This window comes from Oxyura jamaicensis, chromosome 4 (genome assembly GCF_011077185.1).
Source record: "Oxyura jamaicensis isolate SHBP4307 breed ruddy duck chromosome 4, BPBGC_Ojam_1.0, whole genome shotgun sequence".
In the NCBI taxonomy this organism is placed as follows: domain Eukaryota; kingdom Metazoa; phylum Chordata; class Aves; order Anseriformes; family Anatidae; genus Oxyura; species Oxyura jamaicensis.
The window spans coordinates 65,549,110-65,563,828 of NC_048896.1; the positions used below are offsets into that span (position 1 = coordinate 65,549,110).

Consider the following 14,719-nt stretch of genomic DNA (forward strand, 5'->3'; position numbering starts at 1 on the left):
CCCCTCCCCCCCCCCCCCCCCCCCCCCCCCCCCCAAAAAAAAAAAAAAATATGCATTGGCAGTGCAAACAAAGTATAAATCATAAAAAGAACCTCACAGAATAGCAAGTGATCACCTTAGCATTTCAATAGGGTCTTCTGAGATGTTATCTGCATGCACAGGATTCCACTGTCATGTTGGGGTACACCTTAAGAACCACATTCTTATTTTCATCGAAGAACAAGATGCTGAGAGAAGACATTTTGTCCGGAACACAGCAAGGCTCAGGAATGCCCGGGACTACTCCGACTGCTCTCACTATACTCTGGATGGTGGCATGGTTGGATGGCTTCAAGGCCTGCAAGAGAAAGATAAAAGCAGAAAATATAATTTCACGTATGTTAAAAGGGACCTGTATACACCAGAACAAAACTTGTTTCTTAAAGAAGGGCCCTGTGGCCGATTCACTGTAAAATCTGTCTTTTTACAGTTGTCACCATACACGCCCCGAGCCAGGAGCAGGGAATATGACTGTGGCCTGGTTCTGCCGGCCACTGGATGTCACTGCTGCTCCACTGCTTTCAGCTAGAGCATCCTGCTCAGGACAGGGGCCTCTTGCTCTCGGTGGGACGTGCCTTCCCAGGAAAATGCCCAGGCAGCAGACCTTGCACCAAGGTGTACCTACAGGTCAAGGCAGTCTCTTCTGATGTAAATTAAGTTTCATGTGAGCTGCAGTTTAGTCATAAACTTGTACAGCTGGGAGTGAGGCAGTCAACATGTTAGCAGGCTGATTCATTAGGGGAGCAAAATAAATACAGCTTCTATGCTGGGAAGTCAGGCTGGTGGAATATGAGTACATCAGGGAAAAAAAGGGATAAAACATACAGAGAAGGGTATGGAAATACTTTGTGTCACAATGCTAACTGTTCCAGTTTGCTGTCTTCCAAGGTTAGGTTGTTTCGCTAATTCTTCCATGCCAAATCACTTCTCATCTGTAATATACATCACCAGTGACACTGCTGAATAACTGAGCCCTCAAATCCCATGTCAGGTGTGCCTTATATTATGGTGACATTTTGCTCTAAAGGACTAAGTTTTCTGGTTGAATACTCACAAAATTTGAAACAAATTTTGGTTTAATACAAATGAAAAGCAAATCCAAGTGGTGAAATAGTTATTTCACTACATTTGTACAAAACAAACAAACAAACACCCCGACCAAACAAATAGAATATGAGTTCATTCACAAAATGAAAAGTCATTATATTCAGAAAAGTGAAAAATAAATATCCTAAATTTTACTTCCAACACCCACAAACCCTTCCAAATCCAAGCAGGTGAGCATGAAACATGCACAAGACAGATTTTACCCAGAGACTTATTTTTGTAAGAGTGAAATTTTAATAATGCATCTTAGAGCTCATCTTGCACACAGAACCTGGGAATCACACGGTTAAGTATGCTCAGTCAGGTGTCACTGAGAAATACATGGAACAAGATCAGGCGGGCCAAATTTGCAGTTTGCGGTTTTGTTGGGATAAGAGATGATTTGTGTTGTGATAAATCAGTCTTGAGGCTTACATATCTACCTACCTCATCTGCGAGTCCTAATGACCTTGCACACAAAAATCACAGGAATAGCTGTGAGGTACCGGCTCGTCAAATCGCTTGTGCATAACGTTTGCACACTTAGAGGTACCTGCTTCCAGTTCAGCTGGCTATGGATGCCTAACCTGTCCCTTTTTAGGAAGGGATAGCTCATGACTCTGCATTTTTCCTCTCTCACAGAGACAGATGTGCCTTGAATTCCAACAGAAATGAATCAGAATTGACTTTTTCCATACCACATTGCTGAAAGCAGTCTCAAGTGAGAACTGGAACCACTTGACAGAGAATTGGAAAGGATTCACCGGGGAGCACTCAGCCATTCTTTAGGTACATGTTAAACATAATCCTTTTTTTTTTTTTTTTTTTCTTCTAACGTGGAGCCTATTTTGCATGCAGAAAGAAAGGCGGAGCAACAAATGAGCCCAATCCTGCTTGCCTCTTGCTTCTGTTTACAGTCTGATAGACTCAGAATTTTCTCATGTATGCTCAGGATCCAAGTCCATTTTAAACGCAGAGGTTGTATAAACCCTGATCATTTTTCCCTTTGCTGTTTCAGTCAAAGTTTATCAGATGAGTGTGATGGAGACATGCAGCAATGTTCTGCTTAAAATACAAAAGCAAAACTTCTAGAAGTGTCCTCTTAATGGCTATACGTCTCCCAGCATTGTTACAAACACATTGCTCTCACTCTAGCTGGCAGATCTTAAGAAAGACATTTTTGTGCATTTGTTTGCTTTTAGTTCAAGGGTACCTATGTTCCTCAGCAGTAGTTTATAAGAATTTTTAAAGAGTCTTAGATCAGTACACAATTCACATTTTTCTGTAATTTCTCTCTGTAAAAGGATGTGAAAGCCCCAGAAGCATCCAGGCCTGTTCCTTTACTCAGCTCCAGTGCAGCATTCTCCACAAATGTCACTGGGAGCCCAACACATTTCCTAGGCCTGCTGATCAGATGCAAGAGGTAAAATATCTAAATATTTTAGTGAGTGCTTTTCAGAAAACTGAAACCCCCCTCTGGGTACTGAATGGGCATTACGCCCTGCACAAGAAGTATTTAGGCCACTGCCTCTGGGCCGCCGATGCTCTGTCCAGCACATGCTAATGAAAAGCAGGCAAAGATTTTCTTTTAGGAGGTGAGGCCATAATGAGCAGTGGGAGGGAAAAATGCTGAGCCGACTCCTAACTGCCAAATCTGTGAATAAGTACAGCTGTGGCTAAGGCTGCACCTGCTAAGCTGCGTGCATCCTTGGGAGACTTGGTGCCCTGTTGAATTTCATTAGAGAAGTATTAGGAGCGGCGCACATGATGTCAGTTACGAGCTTTCATTCCTGACCTGGGAGATGGTCTGCCTGGCCTGCACACTCTGTGGTGTTCTGCAAGCCCAACACACGTGGGTTTGAGAGCAGTCAAGCCAGCTAATTGAAATCAGGGAAAGGGTAGGGCCAGAAAGTTTGTAGGTGGAGAAGGAGGGGGGAAGAAGCACATCTGTTCTTAATTACCAAACAGGTTGTCAACTTTAGAAGTTCACCCTCAGCAAGGGAACATTATATACCCATAGGCACAGATTAGTTTGTTATTGCCTGATGGTTACAGTATCACTTTGCAAACGCAGTCTTATTAGCAACACCAGATATTAGGTATGCCCAAGAATAACACATGGCTCTAGAAGATGCTTGCTTCACCTTTATATTAATTCAGCTTTTCATTTTCCTTGGAAAACAAGGTCATTTTGTTTAATGTGATTAAAAAAATGCACAAAAGGAATAATTTGAAATCTAATACAGACAGATATCTGCCAGTTGCTCCCAGGGAATCAGACTCACCATGTGGTTTCAGTTACCTGCTTTCTCAACAAACTCTCTCTCTGCAGTACATGGCAGCAAGCACTCATTGTCACGGTGTCCATGTACCTATAATGCTCTGATTCTATATTCCTTACCCAACCGAGTCTAGGGAGTTTTGCACAGATAGGCCAGACCAGGCCTTTTTATTAGAATTTGAGGAAGAAAACTGATGTCCTGATTACGGTGGTGTAGGCCTGAACTACATGGCTAGCTCATGGCAACCAGACCCGCTTTGTGTCAGAGAAGTCATCCAAACTCTGTTTACTTGCCCACTCATCTCCCCTATTTATTTATCACCTTTCTTCTACTGTAAGATTTTTGAGGACAGGGACCACTTCTGACTGTGGGTACATGCTTGTCCCAGGCAGACCGAATGGGTGAGGAGGAGGGGGAAGCATATGCCCTTGAGACTGCTGGACTTAGCAATGGTGACAGTAGTAGCTGCAAGTCTACTTATTTGGGTGGATGGGGTTAAAACACAACATATCAGAGGCCAATGCTATTATTTGCTGGAAAGTAGATCCTGATTTTGGCTAAAATACATTTGGCTCTGTATGACAGAAAATCTATTTATACGAAGTGTAATACGTCAGGGGAATTAGCTGAAGACAGACAACTCAAAGATGGAACTTATCTTTCACCCAGGCAATATCTGTTAACTACCCTTCAGCTGTGAGCGCTGTTAATACCTCCCTGTCATGCCTCAGAGTGCCAAACAGAAGTTCAAACAACAATTAAACTTAACTTCGTCTCTTCAGAACCGTTGATTACTAAACTCATCTCAGGACATTTTACTTGCCAGGAGCATTTTTTTTTTCTTTTTTTTTTTTTTCTTTTTTTTTTTTTCCCTTCTTCTCCCCAGAGGTTTGAAGTTACTCTGGGTATTAAGCCCTGAGTTTGTGAAGCATGTCAGGGATTTTCTGGTTGTGGGTACTAAAAGAGGCTCTGCATACAGAAAATGAAACTTTTAATTATGTTGCTTCTCTATTATTACTCTTCTTTTTGTTTCTGGTGATTTATGTATCTCTCTGAAGATAGTTGGTGCTTTTTTGCTACTGGAGTAGCCATGCTCTCCAAGTCTAATCTTGACTATTTCTTGTATTCTTGTCTTAAATTAGTACTTAGGGTAAAATTAGTATTTAGACTTGTATTTTTCTTAAATTAGGTATTTCCCATCAACTCAAGGTAGGATTAGATTTCAGCAGGAGCAGGGAGAGACCAGTTACAAATGCCTCCAAAACCACTACCTTCAAAACTGTTTCGGTGAAAGCCTTGTTTGTTTTTGAACATGCAGTTTATTGAGCATTCTTAGGTTTGATCTATACCTCACAGAGACAGAAGAGGCACTAACCCTGAAATATATGGTATGTATTGACTACTGAAAGAGAGCTTTTCTTAAAGGCATTGCTGCCTCAGAAGGTAGAAGCCTATTTTATGTCTGCCAAATGAAAAAAAAAAAAAAAAAAGCACATACACACACAAACACACAACAATTTAATGAGTGGGCTGAAATGGTTATTCTCTAACAAATGCTAGATCATGGGTGTTTGTAAGCACCTCAGCTATGATTTACTCCCCTGAAAATGGAAAGAGCCAGAGCTGCTAACCTTATGGAACAGGAACCGAAATAATTTTGAGCTTAACATGAGAAAACTTCAGGCCTTTCTAAGAGGCTACTAAACATTCTTGTCCTAAATTATCATCAGAAATAGAAGAACTTGACTGAAATTGACCTCCAGTAGAATCACTAACTGTCTGAACCGTACTTCATGCTTTGCTTTGTGTCTTTTGCAACTCTGATGGTAGCCCACAGCAAGTAGCTCATTTTAAGTGAAGAATATTTTAGAGGCCAGGATCAGCTGAAGACATTGTGTTTGTGTGAACTCTTTTGAATTAAAATACTTTATCTTTTCTGGTTTAACTGTCATATACCATTTTCTGCTAAACAGAAGTCCAACCAGCACTCTTTTATGATTGGGATAAAGTTCTTATAACAAAAGCTGCATCTGGAAATGTTAACCCACTTTTAAGTAGAGGGTTACAGTGGACAGTGAAATATTTGTCTGTCCTTATAGCTAGAAGTTCAATACCACTGATTTTAAAATTGCTAACCTGTATGTTGAGTAAAGCACAGTTCCCATCAACAATAAAGTTGAAGGCACAATGCCGTTTATGCACAGGGAGTGACTTTATTTCTTCCTATTCCCTTTCATGTTTTCCCATTTGATCCAAAACCTGAAAGCCTGCCATTGCAGTTTGAGGTAGTCAGACAAATCGTCTCCTTCAAACAGAGACTCCTTCCTTCCTCAGCTTGCTTTATCTGGGCTCCATCACCTTTGGTACAATTCGCCACATGTCATTTTCAAAGGGTGGCTCCCTTGACTCCTTAAGCCTCTGAGATTCCACATGAATTTTGAAACAGACCGCCAAGGCTTCATAGCATCAGGAATAGGGACTCTTGAACATGAAGTTTCAGAGAGACCAGATGCCCTACCTTCAATGAAATTTCCTGTAGGTGTTATTTGAGTTTACCCCTCATTTTATGCCAGCCTTCAGTACTGCATCTCACTTTTAGGTCTTGGTAGACATTAGGGGGAAGCACACTGCTAATGACATTGGGCATTTGATTTTCAGGAGCTGATTTAATCTACCGAAGTCATGGTGCTTCTTGCTACCCACATGCAATCTCATCAAAAGCAGAGGATATTCCAAAAGGCAGTCTGTCGGGAACCACTGCTTCTGGATCCACTCTGTCACAGAAGTGAGTCATTTGGATCTTTGGCTTACATGCAGAGCATCCCAACTGCTCCTGTAGCTCCACATACTCTCTGTCACTCTGACAGTAATGCCTCATGAGGCACACATTTTTCCTAGAGGAAGCTGTAGTGACTGACCCCATTGCAGGCCAGGCAGCAGAGACTTCTACATGGTATAACTACTACTGTCTAATAAGCAATTTTCTGTGTCTGGCCTGTATTATGTTTATTAAACAGGTTAATAACAAGTTCACACATCATTAGCACTATTCAGGAAATGTTTTATGGCAATTTGGGCTCTGGACAAAAAAACTAATACCATGTAATATTTTTTTAATTATCTTTACAAGCCTGTTTTTTTACTAGCTGTTTTAACCACTACTCCTGGCAGTACAAGACAAAGATACCACTTATTTACTATATCCCAATACATAATAGGTGACCAGCTGCATTTTATTCATATAGAAAAAAAAAAAAGAAAAAAGAAAAAAAGTGCATAGTTTACAGTAACAGAAAGTGCAAAAAGATCAGTAAAGACAGTACCTTAGGAATTGGGAACTGACATTCCCCCGAGCAGTAATAGGCATCAAAGGATTTAGGTGAAATAATCCACTCGCTCCAGCCAATGTCTGCAAAATCCACCTTGAGATAGCGCCGGGCGCAATACCTTGGCTCATTCCACTGCTTCCTCCTCGCTTTCTTCAAGGTTTGCTCATCGAACTGCAGAGTCTGGCTCTTCTGGTGATGATTCTTCCTCTGCTTTTTCTTACTCTTTGCCCTCTCTGCCAAACGTGGCTGGAATGTTTTGTATGATTTTCTGTCTTCCCATCTCTCATCCTCATTGTACTGGTACTCAGCTCCTGGAAGCTCATTGTTCTGCAACGGCAACAGGACATTCGTAGAGCGTTTCCGTCGCCGCTTCCCACTGCTGCTCCTTACATGGTGTTCTGGCCTAGGAAAGACCCTTGTCAGAGGATTACGGTGCCCTTGCAAACTAGAGACAACGCTCTCTGGCTCTGAAATAGCAGAGTCATTGGCATATATCAGAATGTAAGGTTCGTAGTAAGAAGGTGCCCTTTTCCACGGGTGATGGCTTGTCAAATCCATTTTCACACTGATCAGAAGTTCATTGTTTTGTTTTGCTTCGTGCAGGACCTGAGTGATATCTTTCCACTGCCAGGAAAGGACATCCCCATAAGCACTGGAGACATTTATTAGGAAACGTCCCAGACTCCGGGTCTGGTTCCCAACAGAAGGAAAGGTCCAAACTGAAAGATGTACTTGAATTTCAGGTTTTCTGTGCCCATGAGAACAGCCTCTGGATTGTGAACAGTTCCACTTAGCATTCAGCAGATCACCGATATAGTAATACACTGAAGCTGACAAGATATTTTCAGTCTTGGTGAGTGAAGTCAAGTTAAAAACATACAGCTCCTGGCTTCCAGGGCTCCCTAGAAAAACAAATATTTAGATAAGAATTTGGGCAATTCCAAATGTTATGGAAACCAAAAGGACCAAACCACATTACTTTCTAGGTTATACGTTAAGTGCATGGAAAATTTTCATGCAGTGCTTTGGGAACAGGTTAAAGCCACTATTCAGAATAATGACCAGCTGGTAAACTGGTGACCTTAACGTCACATACTTTCTGTCTCGCTTCCTTATAATATATATCTCAGTCCAGAAGAACTCATACACGTGCTACCACTCCTTTGATTCCAGGAAACAAACTAGGTCATAGGAACACAGGTCGATAAGAGATGCACTGAAGTCTTTATCTATCATCCAGAAACTTGAACAATATCATAGTAAGGTTTTGTTCTCCTTCTCTCTCTCTCTCTCTCTCTCTCTCAACATTCTCCCCTCCTTGCAAATACACCTTAGGTAATGTTACTCTGTCCTGCCTACAAGGTTGTCTTTCTCTCTCCAAGACAAATGGGACATCAATGGCACCGAGCCATGCCTTAACCAAGACACAGCTGAAGCTGGAGAAAGGCTCCCACAGGCTTCACCAGGCATTGGTTTGTCTGTACTCTTCAATCATACTGATGAGCCAGAGCCCCCTCGCTAGAAAGACAAGATTTGCTTCCTTAGTGATAGAGGCTGAATGTGGCTGTGAGGAAGATAAAAATCCTGGATTGAAATGGGGCAATGATTCTGATTGCTGCCCCAGGCTTTAAAGTATGCTTTTAAGTAAGCCATTCGAGCTCTGATCACTGAGCTGTTCAATGCCCCAAAGCCTAGCTGGTTCCCTTTCACCTCCCACTCTGCCCCTCTATAATATGGGCTTCACCTACAAGATGGGAACTCTGGGGCCTGGGTGGCAGCTTCTAAATTGTCAGTGACTATTAAAGAGGGACTCAAATACATTTAACGTTTGGTATAGCTACAAATATTTATCAGGATGCTAAATGGGCAGCTAAACCAAAAGACAAGTAGAAATCCTGTGTTAGAAAGGATGCTTCCTCTCAACGTTAACCGTTCCTCCATGACAGTAAGACCAATTTAGTGGCCCCTCAAGTGTTCCTTTGTATGTATAAATGACACAGAGCCCTTCACAACCGCAAGGGTAGAATTGAGCACAGAAGCAAGCATTGACACCAGTCTTGCACACAAAGAAGGAATGCAGCTTGCCTCTAAAGACACGGCAGGGAGAAACACCAGGCTAGAACCACTGTTTTCATTTTTAAGGCTCAGATGTCAACTGTGGAGACACAGACAATTCACAACTTGTAAAGGGCTAAGAACACACAAGCTTCTCTGACTTCCTTTTGGCTAAGTCAGACACTAATTACAACAAAAGTTTCCCTCTAGAATAATCTGGACCAGGGTCACTTCAATTGCACAGGATAAATTCACTCATTCCCCCTAAGACATTTCATCAATTTTCATGAGAATCAGTAACAAAATATTTACTAATGTAGCTGGAGCTAAGCGGACAGTACTAGAGCAACCCTAATAACCAAAAGAAAGCAAACCAAGCTGTCTTTCTGTGCAGGGTGGGAGGAGGGATGGGCAGTGGTGGCAAAATGCACCCACTAGCCTCTTTGCAGACAGAAACAAGCCAAGGACAATACATCTTCATGGTCAGGGTGTTACTGTATCATTTAGGAGGGATGTGGTGGAAAGTAGGGTTTCCACAGCTGTGAAATTAGAGAAGTCAACGTAACCACAGGTATCTTGCACAGACCCAGAGACACACCCCTAACACAGGAGAGAAAACGTATGGCTGACTAATCTCCTGCAGGGTGTGACAGAAAGGCTTGGAGGTGTGGCTTAATTTTTGTTGTAAGATTTCCTGGTTGAACTGCAGTTATGTCTGTCCTTCGGAGTGGGAGAAATACAGATCCAAATATTAAAGTGTTATCGAGACCTGTAAAAACAAGCTGTATTGAAAAGTCAAATATAGTCATGCAAAGAAAGGTATGGTCTACAGCCCCCCAAAGGGCTGGAAAAAACCCAACACATTAGGAAAATGAGGCAATAGGGAGTTAAATGCTTCTTTGACACCATAGCATGTCAAAACCCTCTCTAGTGGCTGGAGAGATGTTATAAACTCCAGAGTTTTCCAAGAGCTGTTGTTTTATCCCAAGGAATGAGAAGCACAGAAGATGTGCCTCTGGAGTAGGGAGGAACAGCCTCTCTGCTTCCATCCTCAAAACACTGTATTAAGCCTTCTGCCAAAGCAAGTGAGAACAAATAATTTCCAATACTGAACTTTCACAAATTTTGTGAGCTTTATGTTCCGGGTGATGTTTTGGGTGACAATCTTTTCTTCCAGGCACAGATACCATAACTGCTATTGTCTTTCAGAGTCCAGTGCATGACAATATTCTCCCTCTGTCTGCCCATCCCAACCAGCTAAGTGGCCTCTTTTTCTAACTTTATTTTTTTTTTTTTTCCTAATAAATGTTCTAAAGAATATATTAAAAGAGGAGAAATCAGCCTCACTAGAAAGACAGAGCCTTTCTCCACAGTACATCACATGTATTGCTTCAGGAAATTAGGGGAAAAAAGAATTCTCAGTGAAACAGGGGAAAATCATTTACGGAAGACACCATAGATTACACACTCAGCCCAACCTGACAGTGGATCACAAAAGGTTCTGGTAAGTAAGTTCTTAATATCTGAAAACTAATGTACCAAATCCATCCAATTTCTGGCTATTACTTATGCCTGGGATTTTCCTTGATTTTGATAATTTCTTTTTTTAATTCATGAAGGCCAAACCCAGCTACTCATTACGTTTGTACTAAACTCACATGTGCACTTGACCTCTGCTTGGCTTGTAATCACTAATATTATAAGCTTAATATGTAATCTGGCAGAGCACTATGCATATCAGTCTTAGGAAATAGAATTTATGGTGTCTCATGCATGCCTGTTAAAGAAGTTATTATTTGAACCCCTGTTTAATGTTAAATGACAAGTTTTGATTTTAATTTTTAATAAGAATTCCATTTAACAAATACTGCTTGTTCTAAACTGGCATATTGTAGCGAAACAAAACAAGCTGCTTTTGTTTGTAAAGAAACTCTATCTGGCGTGAAACAGACACAGGAGGAATATATACTTTGATTAAAAGCAAAGCCCAAGAAGCCACTCTTAACTCTACACCAAAGACTTGCAGTAGGTGGTGCTATTTTCTCACTGAACGACCTCTGAGCTCAAACCATTCTGAAGAGGTTTCAGGTAATTCAGTTCACAAAATCATCTACAAGCAGGTTATTAGCATCCAGCACAGATATCTATGGCTTTGCTGGCTCTCAGCTCAAAAAAAAACAGCTGTATGGCCTGGTTTTTTTCACAGTTTAGGAACACTGTGTCAAATCCATCCTTTGTGTGACAGCAATACCTGACTGAGATGTGAGCACTGCACTCAAATAAGCATACTGCAGGCCAGTAATTACCCTTACAAGTGACAGATATATAAAGGAAGATTCAGCTTGAAAATATCTACAAATGCACCTCTTCCTTGGGAAAATTAAATTTGACTTAAATGAAACTTCATCCTCAATCCCAGACAACAGAAGCTGCTGAGGATCTGTCCCCACAATAGTATAATTTCAGCTGCTAACCAAGGACAGGAAGTATTGAGTAGCATCTAACAACATTTTACTGTGAGGCATGAACCCTTCCGAAAGCCTCAGCCAGCTTGCTTTAGTTATGCTGTCTGATGTGAGCTGAAGCTTAAATTTTGCAATTAATATTTTTAACCCCCCAAACTTAAACCGAACCTAACCAGGGCTTCAGCAACTCCAATAACTTGTAGATGTTTGCTATAACCAATATCTTCTAGCACGCTAGTATCCATTTAAAACAGAGAGGGGAAGGGAGCCAAACCATAGGGCCCATCACCAACAGATTAGCAGCCAGCAGGGAAACCGGACTGCCTTAGCCCAGTAGAGGTCTCTGGCCAGTTTGCCTGCTATAAAAAGAGCTTTAAGGTCTCAAAGGTAACAAAATCTACTAAGACTAACAGAGAGCTTTGTTGCTAGAAGCGTGAAGTCAGCTTTGCAAGTTGAAGGAAGAAAAACAGGCCCAGAAACCTATACCCTGGGAGGTCATGGCATTGCAATAGCTTTTTTCATATGTTTTCAGTATCAAACAAAAATGAAAACACCAAACATTTGAAGAAACTCTATTTGTGCTAGCTGCCCAGAAGTGAAATGATCTGTTGCAGCAATCGATGTACTCCTTGAAGTATCTCATACTGAAATATGACACTTTAGAGGGATGCTTGGTACAGGGTCCCCCTCTGCCTAGGCTGGCCACACTGGGAAGATCCTAAGACCCAGGAGTGTCCCTGCACTGCAGACGGCTGCTGGAACAAGCCCACAGCCGGGACCACCACCTTGCTGCCTGGCAAGGTTCTGTCACACAGCTCTGAGCAGCTGTACTTGGTAACCTCGCGCTCATACACGGCAGCGCACAATGTGATGCAGCTGCGACTCAGTATTACTTGAATAGCAGTAACTTGGTGGGTGCACTTCTTCTGCTTCCCAGCACTGCAAGCAGCAGAGTTCTGTCGGAGCAGCATTAGCTGAGCTAGTCTTCTAAGTCTTTAAGGACTTACTTGAAGAGAGTTGTACTAACTCAGCTTTGCCCTTTTGTAGTACTACACTGGAAGCACAAACAACTTCCCTGCAATAAAGTCTAAGGAGAAGATTTAAAAGGAAAGGAGCAAAGGAAAAATATGGGGAATGAAAAGAACTCCATGCAAGGAATACACTGCTGCCTTCCAGATACTCCGAGGCCAGGCTTTAATGGCAGTCTCTGCTCCCCTTAAAGGGATTACCATATGTTGCTGGCAGCCTGCTGAGGAATTTCTGAAGACCAAGCCCTGCAGGACAGAGCTCTTCTGAATTGCAGCAGGTAAGACACAGCATCAGTGCACTTTCAGTATCATTCATCATATCAGTACCATGTAAAGCTTTGGAACAGCAGCCATGAGCTGGACAGGAAAGTACTTCACAGCGAGAACACCTCATTGCTTGTATTCCTGTGGAATATAACTCAGGAGGTAAAGGCAGGTACATGGATAGGCTACAAAGTTATTGGCCTCCTCAGCCCAACTGCCAATCACTACTCACCTGTATGTTCTCTCCTATTTTGAAAGAAACCTACAACCCAGTCAGAGCTCCACACGGCAGGAGAAAAGGGGAGATACATTCTCCCAGGCCCAAAGCAGAAATGCCTTAATGTTTTCATACAGGTGGTTGTCATACAAGTCAGGCTGTGCTCACTCACTGGGCTGCCAGCAGTTATTGGCAGCTCTGACCAGCAAGCAACCCACCTCCTAGTGCTACAGCTAAAGTACTTGTAGCCACTCAATCTTCAGAGGCATGGCCTGTGCTTCCTCACCTTCTTGCAATAACCCGCAGCTGTTTGTATTGCCTGTTACTGTTACTGGCATTAAAAAGGTATTTTAAGAAAGAGCAGTAGGTCTGCGGAGACTGACATAACCAGCAGGAATATATTCATGTTACAAGGGGCATTTCCAGGCATCAATAAGCTGGAACAAATCCACCAACATGTGGTGTGTTTACCTTTATAGAGGATGCACTGACATTTTTATGGACTGCCAAATCTATCCCATGGGTGAAAAAGGATGCAATAATGAGGGCTGTTTAGTTATATAGTCGTCATTAGCCATCATTTAAATGAGATATTAAAGTGGTGCCCTTGTGCCAGTGCACAGTTAAGAACATATCAGTGTTTCCGTTGTAAAACCTTGTTTTCATGGGTTCATAGGCCAGCTACAAAAGTTCACTCAGAGCTGGGAAAAAGTTTCAGCATTGCAACACATATTTGGAAGCCAGATTTCTTCTTGTCTCCAACCTTTGCTGTTACTTGATTCCCGTTTCCCCCCTTACTGATTTGGGTATTTTGCAAAGGAAAAATATAGGATCCCGTTCTGCCTTTTTAAAGGGCATACAGCTTGGTGCCAAACTGGCTTAATTACTTCTAGCAAAGCAGGCAAGTTTGTAGCAGCTAGTAACTTAACACACAAAAGTAAAAAACCCATCACTCTGATTAAAGTTAAATAATCCCATTTAAGTTTAATCACTTTGATTAAACTTAAAGAACTTTGAGATGCAGTAATGATACAGTACTTAGGATCTAACTTACATGCCTGTTTTGCGACATGAAGTGCATGAATATGCACATTGCACATCACAAATGTGCTGCACAGCATGTAAATCGTCTCCCTACTACATGTTTTAAGCAGAAAGACCAGGTCTGAAAACTAAACACAACAACAAATCCAAAACTAGCACATAATAAACAAGCAAGCAGATAGCATCAATAAAAAACAAAAAGCTGTGAAGGAGAATGCAAAAGGCTGCTTCTCCTCCTTCTCAGTCATAATTCAACTTCAGTTGGTAGAAGTAGGTCTGCTGTATGAAAACAAAGTTGCACACACCGTCTCCTCAAGGCCATAAATCTTCACATTGGAACTTAGGTGCTCTAGAAACTGTGACTGACTGAGGGCTGTAGGCTAGTCCATCCACTTGGACAACAGCACAGTGAGACAGGTGGTAACAGAAGCCAGAAAATCCAGATCCCGGGTCTGGTCCTGACAAGCCAAATCTACAGATCCTGCCCATTTGCCTTAGCAGATTCACAGATTTGGGCCCAGTTCCTTCTGCCTAAAAAGTATCACAATGATAAGGAGAATGCTGTTGATTGCATTTTATTTATAGGGGCACAGAACCTCTCTCCCTCTACCTTACAAAAAAAAACAAAACAACAACAACAAAAAAACCTTCAACAAAAAACAACCCCCAGTCGTGTCCCCCTCCATGGTCTTCTGCCTGAATGTTTTTAAAGCTCTTGTCACAAACGACCTTACTGTTACCAGCGCTGAAGAGGCTAGCATTGGGCCCCTGCTGATTTTTGCAGTCTGACGACAGCCGGTGACTCGCTGGCTTCCCCATGCAGTACTTGGTTTCCCTCTTTGCGTGGGCTTTTCACACCGCAACAAAGGAAAGAAAAGCATTTGAAAGAGGAGAAGAACATAGTTCTTAA

General features: G+C 42.0%; 1 protein-coding gene across 4 annotated transcripts in view; it reads right to left on the reverse strand.

Annotated features, from left to right (window-relative positions):
* The window catches only part of BMP3 (bone morphogenetic protein 3), a 39,503-nt gene that overhangs the window by 11,060 nt on the left and 13,724 nt on the right, over positions 1-14,719 (reverse strand). For 2 of the 4 annotated variants that reach the window (XM_035325751.1, XM_035325752.1), the window contains exons 4-5: positions 6,731-7,638; positions 20-337 (exon numbers count right to left, since the gene is read on the reverse strand). In XM_035325751.1, the coding sequence (XP_035181642.1) occupies positions 146-337; positions 6,731-7,638 (1,100 nt within the window). In that variant the 3' untranslated portion in view covers positions 20-145. Of the gene's footprint in view, positions 1-19; positions 338-6,730; positions 7,639-14,719 lie in introns of those variants that run through there. The other 2 variants (XM_035325753.1, XM_035325755.1) reach the window with 2 other exon arrangements.